The following is a 16,577-nucleotide window of genomic DNA, read 5'->3' on the forward strand; positions in this document are numbered from 1 at the left end:
ACATGAAGCTATATCGTCCTCTTTGTACTAAAAAATATTTTTAAATGTTTTAGAAGCTCAAGCCACAATAATTTCGACATGAAACGGCCAAAATTTGATTTCACCGCAAGTTCATGTTTGAAGCTTGTAAAAGCTTATAAGTTCTATAAAATATAATATTTTAAAAATAATCTATTAAGATATTTTGATAAATATGATTATATAACTTAAAGATGATATAATTAGTCACGTAATATCTTTTTTACAATGACAATTACAAAAAAAGTTCAACATTATGAAAATTATGCAAATAATTAATTGTAATTTTTTAAAGTATAACTTGGTAATATCAAATTTGGTTGAGTTTCAAGTACAATTTCTTTTTTGCCTCACTCCATTTTACGATAAAGAGCATTTTGTTCACAAAGTTTTTGGCTCTATTATTACAAAAATAGATAAAAGCAAAAAAAAAAAGAAAAAAGAAACCGAAATCAGGTGAACATGTATTGAAATCCATACAAAACAACGAATAGTAGGTTACATTATTGAACGAAATCCACTTCAATGTGTGCTTAATTCCAGCTTAATGTGCTGCTTCCACAATTTTCTGGAAAAAAAAAAAGTCCCAAATCTCAACTCCCAGCAGGTTGATATAACATGGTATAACAGCCTATTTTTTCATAAAGATTATGGAACTCAACCATAAACGTGAATGTGTCGTATAATACAATATTCTTACGTGCAACTTAATTCATGGTATGGGAGCTATAATTATTTTAAAACTCGAGTCAAACTTTGAATTAAATAAATATTTGAAATCAACAAATTCTTCACATCAAATTGTGCTTGTAGTCCAACTTATTAGCATCTTACGGCATACCGCTAAGTCTAAGAACTAGCATTAGATTTCCAAGCTCAACAAACAACCGTACTTGCTGTCAAGTGCCTACCCCAAAATCTCTCACCATCTCTTTTTGAGTCTCTCTTCAACTATCTTTCCGTGTAGATATATATATAAGCATTTCAACATTAACCATATTAAGTCCATAGAGCAGAAAGTTTCATATTCTAAAAGACGAGACAAGTACCTCTTCCTTCTTGCCTCCACCGAAAAACTTGTATCCTCCGAAGATTACCAAACCCCATCCAGATAAAGATACGATCACAATCTGTAAAGCCGTAACGAAACCCATCAAATACATATGGTAATACCAATTTAAAACTATTGACATTGTAAGATGACCAGATAAGAAGATAAGGATTGGAAAAAGAAGTGGAAACAAAAGAACGCTATTGATTTTCAAGATCGCATGTGTGAAAGCAAATACACTTCCACTACAACTGATGCATGTGGGAACGAAGATACTTTGCAGTATTATGGGAGTTCAGTTGCACAAAATTGGTTAAACATAAACAATTGCCAAATGAGAAATTCTTCTTTATTCATAGCACGACCTTTGAATTCAACAATTCCACAGTCTTGATCAAAAGCGAGAGAGAAAAAGAAATGCACAGCCATGTGAGCACACAATGATTACTACTTATTGAAGAAATATGTGAGATACAACATTAATTCCCTAGATATTTAATGCCCTATATGGCATAGTTCATGCAAAAGCTTTTACATAACATCTACATTAGCCTTGTATAGAAATATTCAAATTCTTCACTAGAGGGGGTTTTGAGAATCAAAGAGCCCAAAGTTGGATCCATGCAAATATGAGAACGATTTGCACCCAATTGCTTGGTGGAGTATGGCCGACATAAAAATTACGCCCACCCTTCGACAACCAACCTATAGGATGAAACCCTCAAAGCTAGGCAAATTAATTATGTGAGTAGCATGTCATATCTAATTGGAACAAAAGTATCGATCGCGCTTCCCATAAACTCCATGATTGCTACAGGTTCAGTCACAGTAGCTAAAGAGGTCTCCCCAAATTACTCTAAATAGCAACCTCTCGAGTTTTCTTCCTCCTTTCCTCCAAATGTATCGCCATCTTTTCTGGTGCACTCATCTTAGATTCTATTCATGTAATTGCCATGTTCAACCTACCATAGTCGGATCCAACAGGTCGGGTTATATTTATGATCATAAATTTATAAATTCACTTAATGTGAGAAAGAAAACTGACATGATTCTTGGTAACAGGATTGATCCCAAAACTATGCTTTTTGAAAAGAAAACCATCCACTCCCCTAGCCAGAGTTGGTATTTTTAACCAATGCGGAAAGTTATACCCGAATACTCCATTGTGACCCCCCCAGCCCAGTTCTTTTAGTGTGCCAAAGTTGGCTCATTAAAGTTGAGGCCCCCAGCCCAGTTCTTTTAGGTGGCTCAAGAAATTGGCAACCATCCTTAGTGACTGTAAATTATCCAATCAATGGAGAGAGATCCGACTGAATTAAGACCCATAAATGCTCAGACTTTCTTCAAGTGTTGTAAATACTTTAAGCTTAAATGGCATTTTGAGCATTTGACAACTGGACAGTGAGCTGGCTAAAGGGTTTTACATGAACCAAATTTGTGCAACAAGGTTGGTGAAAGTTCCATCAACATTTCTGCATCAAAACTGCTTAATTTTTTTTAAAAAAACACCACCTATGGAGCATCCGTACAAGAAACACTATTTTTGGGTAGGATCTGGAGGATCCAATGAAGAATAACCCACCTTTCTACAGGCATTTTAAAGAGTTCGGGACCATTAAAAAACTTTTTACCAACCCAAAACATGGGCTCCATGGAAGAATATCAGGTACAACAGATGAATAATAGTTGTGATGCAATAGGTCAATCATTCAGCAATTTTCCTCATATATGTTGAAGGGCACTACCATGTGTTGCAAACTGAGAACCATATAGGTTGCACTATGTCATGCACACCAACGGCATAAAATAATTTTTCAAGTTGCCAGCTTAGGCTTTCGATTTTATATTTTTTTAGTAGTTTGTTTACCGGTTATGGCACAATAGGAAAAAAATTAAGGGCATGTGATTGGGGCATAGCATAAATAGTTTTTCTCTCATCCTGCCTCCTTGCTGCTCCGTGCTACTTGATGATTAGTCAAGACTGTTCCGAACCTAATATTCAGAAACCAATGCACAAGGTAGAGTAGCAAGAGGGAAAACCATGTTATCCTTTCAAGTTTCAATTCAAGGGAAGAATATCTTCAAACCACAAACGGCCAGTTGTTCAATAAGGATTGTTAGAAATTAATCTTCTTCCAAGAACTGCGACAACGTCCAGGACGTACAATATATGAACCTGGACTTTGCAACTCAATTCCCTTGTGAAAATATGATGACGTCCAAGATGTTCCTATGTAAACCTGGATGTTTCCTTCACACGATAACTTTAGTTCATGGAATTCTCAGTGTTGATTGTTTGTAGTTTTGTGTGCAGAGCAGAGATAAAGAACACAATGAATGAATGAACAATAAGAACAACAGTAATTTACGTTGTTCAGCCGTTTGATCGGCCTACATCCATGGGAGGAACAACCACCACCTTTGTTGAATGATTCAAGAGAAATTTTTCACAAGTACAAGTCAATCACAGTGAAAAAGTTACAATCGAGACTTTTTCCCTCGATCTCTCCGACTCTTCTATGTTCCTTGCACTTTCTTGGATCTCTCTAATATCAGGTGTTTCTCAATTCTATCCGCATGTGGTGACTCTTACTTTCATATATTCTGTAACTGCCTTTCTGCTCTTCTTACACCAAAGGCATCGGCTGTTCCAGTTACCACTCGACTTTCCCTTTTGTAAGCGGTAACCATTCCAACACTAGAGCTCAACCTATCAGCTTGTAGTTTGGCCAGTAACCGCATGCAAGTCTTTGATATCGTGTGTTGAATATAACGCACAAAAGTCAAACTTGAAAGACACCACACCACATTCAACAATCTCTACCTTGTCTTTAAGTTAGGTTGTTCCTTCTTTCCACCCGGAGCTATTTTTTTCCACTCCCCTTATCAAGTTCAAACAATGCTTGAACTTAACATGAGGCAATACCTTAGTTAACATGTCTGTGGAATTGTCTTTTGTGTCAACCTTTTCCAGCTTAATTTCTCCTTTTGAAATTATATCTCTCACAAAGTAGAGTTTCACATCAATGTGCTTCGATCTTTCATGAAACACCTGGGTGTTTAGATAAATGAATTACACTTTGGTTATCACAAAAGACCACCAAATGTTCATGTTTCAGACCTAACTCTGTCCCTTTTAACCGTATGGCTTCTTTTACAGCCTCAGTCACTGCTATGTATTCAGCTTCAGTAGTTGACAGTGCAACAACTGATCGAAGTGTAGACTTTACAACGAACTGAAGTGTAGACTTCCAACTAAGTGTTGTTCCATAGACTGTAAACACAAATCTTGTCAGTGACTTCCTTGTAACAAGGTCCCAGCATAATCTGAGTTCACATATCCAACCACGGGTGAATTTGTTTCCCCTTGGCTTCCAAACAATAAGCCCAAGCCTGATGTCCCATTCAAGTACCTCATAATCCACTTCAAGGGTTCCCAATGTGCCCTCCCCCGATTTGCCATGAATCTAGACACTAAAAATTATTGCATGAGCAAAGTCAGGGCGGCTACACACCATCTCATACATTACACTCCCCACACCACTGGCATATGAAACTTATAATCTCCTGTTTCTCTTCATCACTTACTGGTGATTGTTCTGATGATAGTTTAATGTGTTGTCCAAGTGGAGTGGACACAATCTTGGATTGATGCATATTGAACTTTTTGAGCGCCTTCTTGATATATAACTCTCGCCTCAAAAACAAAGTTGTCAGACTTTTGTTCCTCTTGATATCATTACCAAGAATTCTTTCTGCCTCACCTAAATCCCTCATTTCAAACTCAGAACTCAGTTGTTTTCTTCAGAGTTTGTACTATTGCCTCTTTCTCCTTACTTCCGATCATCTACATAGAGAAGAAGAAATGTCCTATGACTGCCCCTTTCTTCTCTCATGTACACACAGCTGTCAAAACTACTTCTCAGTTCTCACGAATATTATCTTCACCATAAACTCATGAAATCGTTTATTCCATTGCCTCGGGCTTAGTTTCAAGCCATACAATGATTTTCTTAGAAGACATACTTTTGACCTAATACCTAGAGCTAAGAACCCTTCTGATTGGTCCATGAAGATTGTTTTCTCCAACTCACAATGCAGGAAAGCGGTCTTAACATCAATTTGCTCTAGCTCTAGGTCTTGTTGTGCTCCAAGTGCAAGGATAAGTCTTATTGAGTAAATCTTATTGAGAAGTGCTTTACTACAGGAGAGTAAATCTCATTGAATCTATCCCTTCAACTTTAGTATACCCTTTGGCAACTAATCTTCCTTTGTATTGCACTTTATTTGATCAAGGTAATCCCTCTTTCAGTTTTAAAATCCACTTGCAGCCAACAACTCTTTGTCTTTTTGGTCTTTGCACTAACTCCCAAGTGTTATTCTTCTGTAGTGAGTTTAACTCTTTTCTCATGGCATTGATCCATCTGTCCTTATTTTTTCTTTGATTGTTTCCTTAAAGGATGATGGCTAGTTTTGCTCCACGTGTTCTACTGCCATGAGCACACAAAAGACATTAAATCTTCTTGAACAAATCTTAAAGGAGGTCTGATCTGCCTTCTTTATCTATCCCTTGCAAGTCTATAGGATGTCACCTCATCACCAGGTTGGAGTTGTTCCTGATCAGTCCTTCCCTGATCCTCATTTTCTTCATTTGTTTCTTGAGGTGTAGATTCATTTTGGAGCTCCACCTCAACTGGTGAACTGTCAAGTTCATAACTTGGTTGTGTCAAACTGCTTTTTTTCGAGGCATATCCCTTTTTGTTTCATTAAATGTAATATCCCTTATGTTGAAACATCTTGGCCAAACGGACTATAAATTCCATACTTTATATCCTTTGACTCCTGGATATCCAACAAATATACACCTCCTTCCCCTGGCTTCAAGCTTGTCATGTTTAACATAAGCAAAATCTAGACACCCAAAAACTCTTAACATTGAATAATATGCCGGTCTGCCACTCTATAATTCCATTGGGGTTTTGAATTCAATGGCACTAAAAGGGCATCTGTTTGTTAAGTGACTGATTGTGACTGCAGCTTCTTCCCAGAATGTCTTTGGTAGTCCGGCATTAAGTATCATGCACCACCCTTTCTAACACAGTGCGGCTCATTCTTTCTGCCAGCCCATTCTGTTGAGGAGTTACACTGATAGTTCTGTGCCTCATCCTTTGACTTGAGAATATAAATCCAAACCCATCTTGAGTGATCATAACAATTGACAGAAAATACCTTCCTCCTCCATGAGTTGGGGTCTTTGAAGGTCCCCAAAGATCTGAATATACAAACTCAAAAGGCTCGCATGTTGTGTGTTTGGCTTGGCCAAACTTTACTCTCTCAGTCTTCCCCAAATATAGTACTCACACTGGCTTGAATCTTTATCACCACACAGCAAGTTTTGTTTTTCTAATTCAAGAAGTTTTACATGTCCTAGTCTCAAATGAACATAGGAGTGTCTTGGTTGCTGAATTCTGAACCATAGCAGATCCACCAATCACAGTTATGCACAGTAGAACATATAGAATGTTTTTTTAACCCCTTTCATGATGATTAAAGAGCCTTTGTGGATTTTAAGTAGCCCCTGATCTGATTTGAAACTATATCCATTTGAATCAAGTGTTCCTAGGGATATTAAGTTTCTCTCAAGTTGTGGGACATATCTAACATGTTGAAGTATCCTGCAAATACCATAGTGAAGCCTTAGTCTAACAATGCATATTCCTTTCACGTGACAAGCCTTGTTATTCCCTAGAAGAACCAGTCCGTCATTAGATTGTGTCATTGTCTCAAACCATGACTTTGTAGGGCACGTGTGAGAAGAGCACCCAAAGTCCAAGATCCATTCATTGCTTGATGCAAAGTCTGCAACAGCTAGTACTTCAGCAGAATCATGACCATCAGAAACCATTGATGCTTCCATAGTTGTCAAGGACGCAAGGCACATCGAGGCGCACAAGAGATACGGCGCACAAGAGATATGGAGCCTTAGGCACAAGGCGAGGTGCGTGCCTTACCGAAGCAAGTCGCATTTTTTAATTTAAAAAAAAACATATTTAAGTTAGAATAAATATATTAAAATATGAAATAATTAAGTCACAATGTCACTCAAAACAAAAAATAATTAATAAGTTCATATTAGTTAGTAACATGAATAAAATTATTCAATTATCCAAATTAAGTTCATTTCTTTCCATCGAATCCTCAGTCCCCGGGACTTTCAGACTTGTATTCTTATTGGTCTTCATAATTTTCTTGATCAAGATCAATTTCTTCTTCCTCTCCATCCAAAAAATGTGAAATTGGTATTTTTTTTGCTTTTTAGATGTCGATACCCTCACCTCGTTCTTATGTTCAGCGCTCTCTTCTTCTGGTTCCCGCGTTGGATTACTAGGGTTTGGGTTCAGGCTTTTTTGTTTTAAACAAGTAATTAAAAAATGAGTGAACTTCCAAAGCTAGTCTAGGCGAGCGCTTGGACTCGCTTTAGTGAATCGTTGCACCTGGGGTCAAGGTCCTTGCCTGGTGGCGCCTCTCGCCTTAATCCTTTGACAACTATGGACACTTCATTATTTTCCTTTGGTTTTTCTAAGGGCTTCTTCCTATCTGGGCAGTTTCTTTTAATATGTCCCTCTTTGTGACGGTGGAAGCATTTATATTTTCTTTGGCTCTTGGATCCTGATCGATCTTTCTTCATTTTTGGATTCTTTTTCACGGTTCTGCCTCGGATGAACAAGCCTTCACTTTGTTGTTCATTGTTTCTCTGGAGTTTCTTTTGCAACTCCTTTGATTGTATTGCAAACAGAACTTCTTCTTGAGATATACTTTGTTCCCTACCATAAATCATTGCATCTTTGAAATTTTCATATGATATTGGCCGGGCAATCAGAGAATTAATGTCTTGTCTTCATCCTCCAATTTGATCTCCATATATTCCAGATCATCCAAGATCTTGATAAATTCATCTATTTGGTACGAAAGGCTTTTGTCTTCACCAATCTTGAAGGAGTACAATCTTTGTTTCAAGTATAAGTGATTGGCCAGAGACTTCGTCATGTACAATTTTTCAAGTTTAAGCCACATCGCCGCAGCAGTCTTCTCCCTTGAAACTTCACGTAGTGCTTTATCACCGAGGCGTAGAATTATTGCACTTAGTGCCCTATCCATGATACCATTTTTTCCCTTTATCAGAGAGGGTACAGGACATCTCCTCCTTCTCTTTCAGAGCCTCTGCAGGACCTTGTTGTACAAGAATTGCCCTCGTTTTAATCCTCCAAAGACCAAAATCAGTTTTCCAGAAAACTTCTCAATGTCGAACTTCATTGAACCCATATCTTCTTGATCGAGAATTCAATTCCCACGGACGTTGCCACTTGTTAGAAATTAATCTTTTTCCAAGAACTGCAACAACGTCCAGGACATACGATATATGAATCTGGACTTTGCAACTTCAATTCCCTTGTGAAAATATGATATCAAAGATGTTCCTGTGTAAACCTGGATGTTTCCTTCACACAATAACAATAGTTCAAGGAATTCTCAGTGTTGATCGTTTGTAGTTTTGTGTGCAGAGCAGAGATAAAGAACACAATGAATACACGAACAACAAGAACAACAACAGTAATTTATGTTGTTCAGACGTTTTATCGGCCTACATGCACGGGAGGAACAACCACCACCTTTGTTGAATGATTCAAGAGAAATTTTTCACGAGAACAAATCTATCACAGTGAAAGAGTTACAATCGAGACTTTTCCCTCGATTTCTCCGACTCTATCTCTGTTGCTTGCACTTTCTTGGATCTCTCTAATCACAGGTGTTTCTCGATTCTATCTGCATGCGGTGACTCTTACTCTCATCGCTTCTATAACTGCCTTTCTGGTCTTCTTATACCGAAGGCACCGGCTGTCCAGTTACCACTCAACTTTACCTTTTGTGATCGGTAACCATTCCAACACTCGAACTCAACCTAACAGCTCGTAGTTCTGGCCAGTAACCGCATGCAAGTCGTTGATATTTTGTGTTGAATATAACCCACAAAAGTCATACTTGAAAGACACCATATTGAACAAGGATATTACCAAAAATAGCCAAAACATTGCTCCTAAATGCTAAAATCCTCATTATATATCTTAACTTATGCAGTCAAACTTGAGAATTATATGATCAACCATAACGTTTGATAAATAAAAAGAATAAAAATAGAAATCTTTATAAATAGAATGAATCAACAAATTCCAACAAAAAAAATGAAACAAACAAAACCTCCAAAATAGTTGAGATATTTCATAACCTCCAAATATCTAAAAAGTTTATAGAAAAAACTCACATGCTCTTCCTTCCAGTTTCCCGGATTCATTGGTTCTTTCCAGCAATCAACCTTTGGTGGCCCATGGTGTTCTGCAAATTCGATGGGCAGATATTCAGCACAAAGAAAAAGGCAAATATCGAAAATCAAAAGGGGTGAAGACGATACATAAAAAAACATGGAACATATCGACATAGCTAATGAATAGACTGATCTGAAATGTGAGGTTAAAATAAATACCGGCGGCGCCAGCGAGACCCCGGCGGTAAACTAAAGAGGCAGATCGAGACGCCGCCACCGACGGGGAGGAATATGAGAGCTTGGCGAGGTTCGCGGCTTGGCGAGCCAATGAAGCGGCCATTGCTTTTGTCGACGCACTAGGTTGTAGAGAAAATGTAAGAGTTTGGCTCAGCCGATGGAGCATAGGTATAAAAGCGTATGATGATACGACACCGAATCATGGAAGCATCATTGAACCCAAAATTATCCAATTGTTTATTAATTATTAATCAATGAATTGATCGAATTTAACATAAAAAAATATTAATCAATAATTATTGTGCATTTAGCTCATTCGAGCGATTAATAATTTATATTTAATTACACGTACTCACGAACCATTTTTAATTTATAAAAACTCATATGAAACTATCACATCGATCAATTTGGTGAAATTGTTCTCCAACCCAATCCGAAATTTGGTGAAATTGATCTCCAACCCAATCCGATTCATGAAAAAGTTTTATATTTTAAGTCAAAGGTATTATTTTTTCGTAAATATAAATCGGATCAAGTTGTTTTCCGAATATAAATTCGTAAGATCTTCTGACGAGAGATTTACTTGCTCGTATAAGAAATAAGAATAACAATATTATAATCCTCATTGCTAATTTTTTTGTTTATTTATGCTTTTTTTAAAAACAAAAACAAAATAACTGGATTTATATTTCTTATAATAAAACTTCATTGTACAAAAATGAATAAATAATATATTTGAGTTGGTTTGAACAATTTTTCAATTTATCTCCTTCTTACTAATTTTTTTTGTATTTGGGGTGCAGACTGGAAAGGCTCGAAGCCAAATCTTCTTACAACTTCACGTAATCAAGGTTAATTCCAAATCTTCACTATTCCTGTTTACGTTGTTTTTCGGTTCATTTTTCTTATCCTTTGATGTCTTGGCTACTTTTTTGGTTGAAATGTCCACTAATTTTAAATTTTAAAATGCTACTAAATTTTTTTTAAAATCAAAACTTTGCATAACTCAACATTTTCAAAATCCAAAATAATTTAACATTTTAAAATCTCTAGTGCATAAAAATCCCTAAATCGTCAACCATTAACATGATCAGGACTAAACTTCAAAATAAACAATAAAAATCTCTAAATAAATCATTCTCAAAATCTTTATTCAAAATTTTAACTATCAAGCTAATGCGGAAAATAAAGTCCATCGAGAGTGTACAGTCCGTCTCGATCCACTCAAGCGTCAGCGCCTCCCTCAATCTCATCCTCACCTGCAACATTCAAATGTAGTGAGTCTAATGACTAAGCACGTTCTAAACATGAGTAGCATATAATACTTATACACACACGTATTAAAATCATATTTTTATTTAAAATAAGCTTGCGTGAATTTGTAAGCATAAGTAAATCATTAAATCGTCAAACCATAATGCTTTCCATCATTTATCATTTTGGGTGAAGTTTGATCCTTGAAAGTGACTAGATGTATCATGTGGTCGACTGATCAGTCTTAGCTCACCATTGCGCATGGGGACGGGCACTAGGCACCGACTTGAAATAGAAATACGATCGTTGGGCTCCCTCTGGGGCCGGGCCTTCTCCAGTAAACAAGCTCCCTCTGGTGTGTTCTCCTTCATGATATTCCCAATAATCATATATCATATAATATTTGTCGCAGTCAATTCAAATCCTTCAAAATATTTTTTTCCTTGTTATTCATAAAATATCATGTCCTTTCAAAATTTGTAAAATAACATTTTAAACAGTAAAAATTGCACAGTTTTAGCATAAATCATAAATCTCATATTTTTATCATAAACGTTTTAAAATATCATTTAGCATGTGTTATTGATGGATCGGTTCGGGCACCTTTGAAAGTTCTTCATACACAATATTATCAATGAGTTGCAATAGCTCGTGTTCTAAGAATGTAAACACCGATAAATTATATCGAGTTTTGTTTTAAACCAAGCTAAAAATACTCGAAATAATCCTTCGTAAATAAAGCTAATCAGTTTAAAGCTTTTAATTTGTGTAAACTGATTAACTGATATAAGGGGATCAACTCTTGCATATATCAGTTCAGTTATGATTAGAACTGAACTGATAACAGCTTGAACTGATCAAATCAGTTTTAAAACAAAAGTTAAGAAGTAAAATTTACAAGATATGTTTATGGTTATTCAGAGACTTCAACTGCTCCTACGTCACCCTTTCTACCACCTTGAGTAAGTTCCACTAGAAGGCTTTGATTTATAAAACACCTTGTATAAACCCACTCAGCTTAGGACTTACCCTACTGCCTAACTGAACTCCTATTCAAGACTGAAGGCAGCACCTTCCAGCCTACACTTGTTTAACGTCTATGTATCAAAGACTACATACACAAGTTTTACATCTTGTGCAAGACGGTATGTTGGAATATTTCATGTTCGCAATCTTGATTTTGATGTTAACAAAACTTGTTATTGTGTTTCTAACATATTTACTCAAATGTGAAGTTATTAAAACAAGAAGCAAACTAAAACTGAATTTTGCACAAACTGAATTTCTGGCAAGCTTCGGTATTTTGATGATATCTCTCCCTTGGATGATTCCAATGACAATCCGCCAATTGAACTAATCAGAAAACTCAATTTCGAACAAGTCGTATTTCACGTTAGTTGGGAAAATTCGGATGTTATCAAGGTCTAACTGATCATTGAATTACCGAACTGATTGCACGAAAACAACAATTAGTTGGGTATAAGCAGTTGCTTTCATATCTCTCAGCTCGGTTATTAGAATGAAGCTATTCAGTATGCGTTGGAAAGATAAGACAATGAGCTAAAAATAATCTGCAGAAGTCAATCGAAGCTTAAGATGCTGAGAAATGACGATGAAGCTACTGGTTGTGCACAAACCGAAATCAGCCTAGCTGATTTCGGTTGACCAACTGAACTGAACTGAACCAGCTGCTGCTGACCAACTGAAATGAACCGAACTAGCTGCTGACCAACTGAACTGAACTAGCTGCTAACAAACTGAAACCAAACCAGTTGAACTGAACCAGACCAGCTGAAACTGAACCAAACCAGCTGAACTGAACCAGACCAGTTGAACTGAACTAGTTGACCAGAGTTGACCGATCGGGAAAATGTCAAGCAAGGCGAATTTGACCTTTCCAATATCAGAAACTTTCCAAACGATCATATTCTTGTGTCTAACGTATATATCATTTTTGGAGCCTATAAATACAACATATTAAAGATCAAACAAGAGCTTTTGAAGAGGATTCAAAGTATGGGCAATTAGCATGAAGAAATCAGCTAGTTGAGAGCACAAGCTCTTGTGTGAGGATACATTTGAGATGTACACTATAAATGATAAATTCCTCACACGCAATCACTCATACATATACAAGAGAGTTGAACTTCAAATATTAGTTGAGTGAGTCTTCACACAAAGACGTAAAACAATGTGTTTGTAGTCTTTGCATATGAGACATTAAACAATATACTGATTGTAAGGTGCTGCCTGCAATCTTGAGTGCTAGGAGTTCTAGTTGGGTGCTGCCCTTCCGGAGTGGGTTTGTACAAAGAGTTGTTTAAATCAAAGTCTTCTAGTGAATCTGACATGATCAGATAAAGGTGAAAGAATGTTTAAAAAGGGGGGTTGAATAAACTCTAACAATTTTCACAACCTTTTCTCTTTTCTTGAGCCAGTTTAGTGATAAACTGATACTCGAAAATCTTGTAAGTCGATATCAATCAGTTAACAGTAAAAGTGCGGAAATAAACTCACTAATAGATAGAATAAAACTGAAATCAGAAGACGCAATATTTTATGGATGTACGGAGATTTCAAACACTCCTAAGTCACCCCTTCTACCATGAAGATAGAATATTCACTAAAACACTTTGATCGATACACAGGGTTGTACAGACCCACTTCAGTTTTGGACTTAACAATGCCAAACTGAAACACTTAGTTACTAACCAGTTTACAGTACTCAATTGAACTGAAATAATTTAGCACAACTGATCTCTTCAAAATCAAGTATTATAACAATAACAGTTTGTGCTTGTGAGCTCGAAGTATAGCCTTGAATGCTATGAATGTATATAATAAGCGTGAGCAAAGATTTCAGCAGAGTAACAGCTCAGTTGAAAGAATAGTATAATGATCGGGTTGATTCGGATTCAGAGAGTTTCTCAGCTGCTCTTCCCTGCTATTTATAGGCTTTGCCTCCAACGGTAATATTGAATGCGATCCGAAAATTTCTATCTGTTGTTTTCCACGTCAACATTCTTCTGACAGTGGTACACTGAAGCTTTTCCGAAATGCGGCTATCCCACTACTTGTTGCAGTAAGCTTTTGTATAGTTGTCGGTTGAATGTCCTTTTCCTTAACTAATGACTTGTACTGCTGAAAGATCAGCTTATAGGATGTAGTTGATAAGCTCACAACTGATTGTAGTAACTGATCAGTTAGTTGTCCGCATAGTTCAGTTTGCTAGTCCAGTTGCCTTTGAAAATCTGGGTACTAACCTTCAGTTAAGGGCAACTGATAGTTTGCGTATTTTAGATCAGTTTCAATCAGTCTTCATGCTCAGTTAGTTCAATCTATTAAACGCTCAATTTGTCAAACTTTCGAAATTTAGTTTCCAACAATTTCTCCCTTTTTGGTGTTTGACAAAACCTAGAAAATAAAAACTGATCAACTGAACTCATTATAGAAAAAATAACCTTTTATTGACAACTCTTTCAATGTACAGATTCGTAAAAAGAATGAAAGAATAAAAGAATATTCTAACTGACTAAAATAATCTTCAAAATCTGCCAAATATCAGTTGGTTGAGTGGGTCTCTTTGTAGATTGCTCCTATTGATCTTTTCCTTCTTCTTCCCTTTTTTTGTCAAACGCATCAACCTTTTTGGATAACATACGAACATCCGAGGAGAGGTTTGATACTGCATTCATCAGAATTTCGTGAAGCAAATCCATTCTTTTTGAGACAGTTTTTTCCAAGAAATCAAGGCGTCTTGAGAACAAGGGTTGAGTTTGGAAGTGTGCTTCAGCTGATGCTCTGTCTTTTCTAAGTTCATCCATTTGGAAGAATTTTGCAGTTACATCCTTTGTGATTTGCTGTAGTCTTCCCATAGTGTACTCCTTTGCAGAGTCGAGCTTCATAGTATGCAGAAATTGGGTTGACTTGATGTCAGAAATGGAAGTCATTATACTGACAAGGTTATTCTGAATGGCCTGAATTTCTTCGAACATTGATTCAGTTTCTATTGATATACCAGGAGACATGGCTCCAGAGGTTTCTGGTTCCTGCTCCCTGTTTTCTTGATTGAAGATCACCAAGGCTCTGTCAGTTGTTTCAATTTCAAGATTACCCATTTCTGAAACATCGACTTGTATAGCTTTCTGCTGAAACTGTGGAGGAGAAGAAAGATTCGGAGCAACAGTGGAACTTGAAGGCTCTGTAGTTGGTTGATCAGCTGAAACATCAGTGGTTCTTCAGTTGGTTGCTCAGCTGATTTAGAAATTGGTGAAACTGTGGTTGGCTTTTCAGCTGGCACCTCTTCAGATTGCATCGAGTGCAGTTGAGCCTCCTCAATTATTGTTAGAACGACTTGTTCAGTCATGTCAAATGACTGAACTGGCTCTTCAGTTTCTGTGATAACTGCCTGTTCAGTCGTGACAGTTGACTGAACTGGCTCTTCAGTTGGTTGAAAAATAGTCTGTGAGGCTGGTTCTTCAGTTGCGATTTGTTCTTAAACTGATTTTGAAGTAATCAGCTGAATATCAGTGGCAATTGATTTAATTACTTCGTCGATGTTCGCCAATGATAATTCACCATCAGTATATAGTTGAAGTTCTGTAGTTGAGGATTGAGGAGCAGAAGTTGACAGTTTCGCATCCTTTGAAGAAGCAGTTACTTGCTCAGAAGATTTAGCAACTAGTTCTTGGGGTGGCTCTTGCGGTTGAACTGATTGTCAGCTTGCTCGTCTGATGAAAGATTGTGAGAATCTGCTCGAATAGTCAGTTCTTGATCCAGTTCCCAATTTTTAATCTCCATCTGCAGTGATATTAGATCCGAGTCCAGTTGATCATGAACTGTTTTGTCATTAAAGGCAGTTGGAATGGTGGGATCATAATTTTGGCGTAGCTGAACAATCATTTATCTTAACATCTTTGCACGTGCTTGATCAACGAAGTACTTCTTCCTCTACAAAGCTTGAACAACTAAGGCCGCTTTGACCATTTTCAGGACTATAGTTTCCAGGGCAATAAATTTCTTCAAAACTGATTTCTTCTACAGTTTCCTGACAAACACTTCAGTCCTAAATCTAACTCATTAATCATAAGCCTTTAGCTTAGACTCAAAAACTCATTGACCTCTTTTCAGATTAGGTCAATATGAGTTTAAATTGTGTTTGTAGGTCTGGGCTCTTCTGTCGTCTTGTACTTTCCCTTTGAGTCAGTCAGAACATGAGGAATCCTTAGTCCTGATTCAGTTGCATCAATCCTTTCTCTAATCACTACCCCTTTGGGTCTGGCAAATGGAAAAGTATTTGGGCCAGAGATAGTGATCAGTGAAGCTTTAACTCGAGAATGTTTCTTCTTAAAAATTAACACCATATTCGGTGATAGTCTTCTTGTGTTGAGCAGGAGGAAGAGGTAACTGATCTTCAGTTGAAGATTTAACTGGTATTGCTCTCAAAGGAGTAACTTTGATCGGTTGTTCAGCTCCAGATTGTATCAGCCTATCAGTTGGGATGGTGCTCAGAACAATTGCTGGTTTTGTCTTAAGAGTTCTGGGCTTCTTGGCGATTTTAGGAGAGGGAATCTTCTCAGAATCAGTTTCACTGACAATCAGTTGTGTTTGGTTGTCTTCTTTTGAATTGTCTTTTTCGCTTTCTTGACTGATTTGGGAGACTCCTGTGTCTCAATCTCCTTTTTCACCTTAATGAAC

The 16,577-nt window shown here is 37.0% G+C and overlaps 1 protein-coding gene across 1 annotated transcript; it reads right to left on the reverse strand.

Moving 5' to 3' along the window:
- Window positions 1-343: 343 nt before the first annotated feature.
- Window positions 344-9,842, reverse strand: LOC142518016 (uncharacterized). The gene is made up of 4 exons (XM_075620591.1): window positions 9,609-9,842; window positions 9,390-9,460; window positions 1,068-1,148; window positions 344-586 (listed from the first exon to the last, which is right to left on the reverse strand). The coding sequence occupies exons 1-4, from the start codon at window positions 9,790-9,792 to the stop codon at window positions 563-565; spliced, it is 360 nt and encodes a 119-aa protein (XP_075476706.1). The 5' UTR covers window positions 9,793-9,842; the 3' UTR covers window positions 344-562.
- Between the last annotated feature and the right edge of the window lie 6,735 nt (window positions 9,843-16,577).

Source organism: Primulina tabacum, chromosome 11, assembly GCF_025594145.1.
Source record: "Primulina tabacum isolate GXHZ01 chromosome 11, ASM2559414v2, whole genome shotgun sequence".
Taxonomy (NCBI): Eukaryota; Viridiplantae; Streptophyta; class Magnoliopsida; order Lamiales; family Gesneriaceae; genus Primulina; species Primulina tabacum.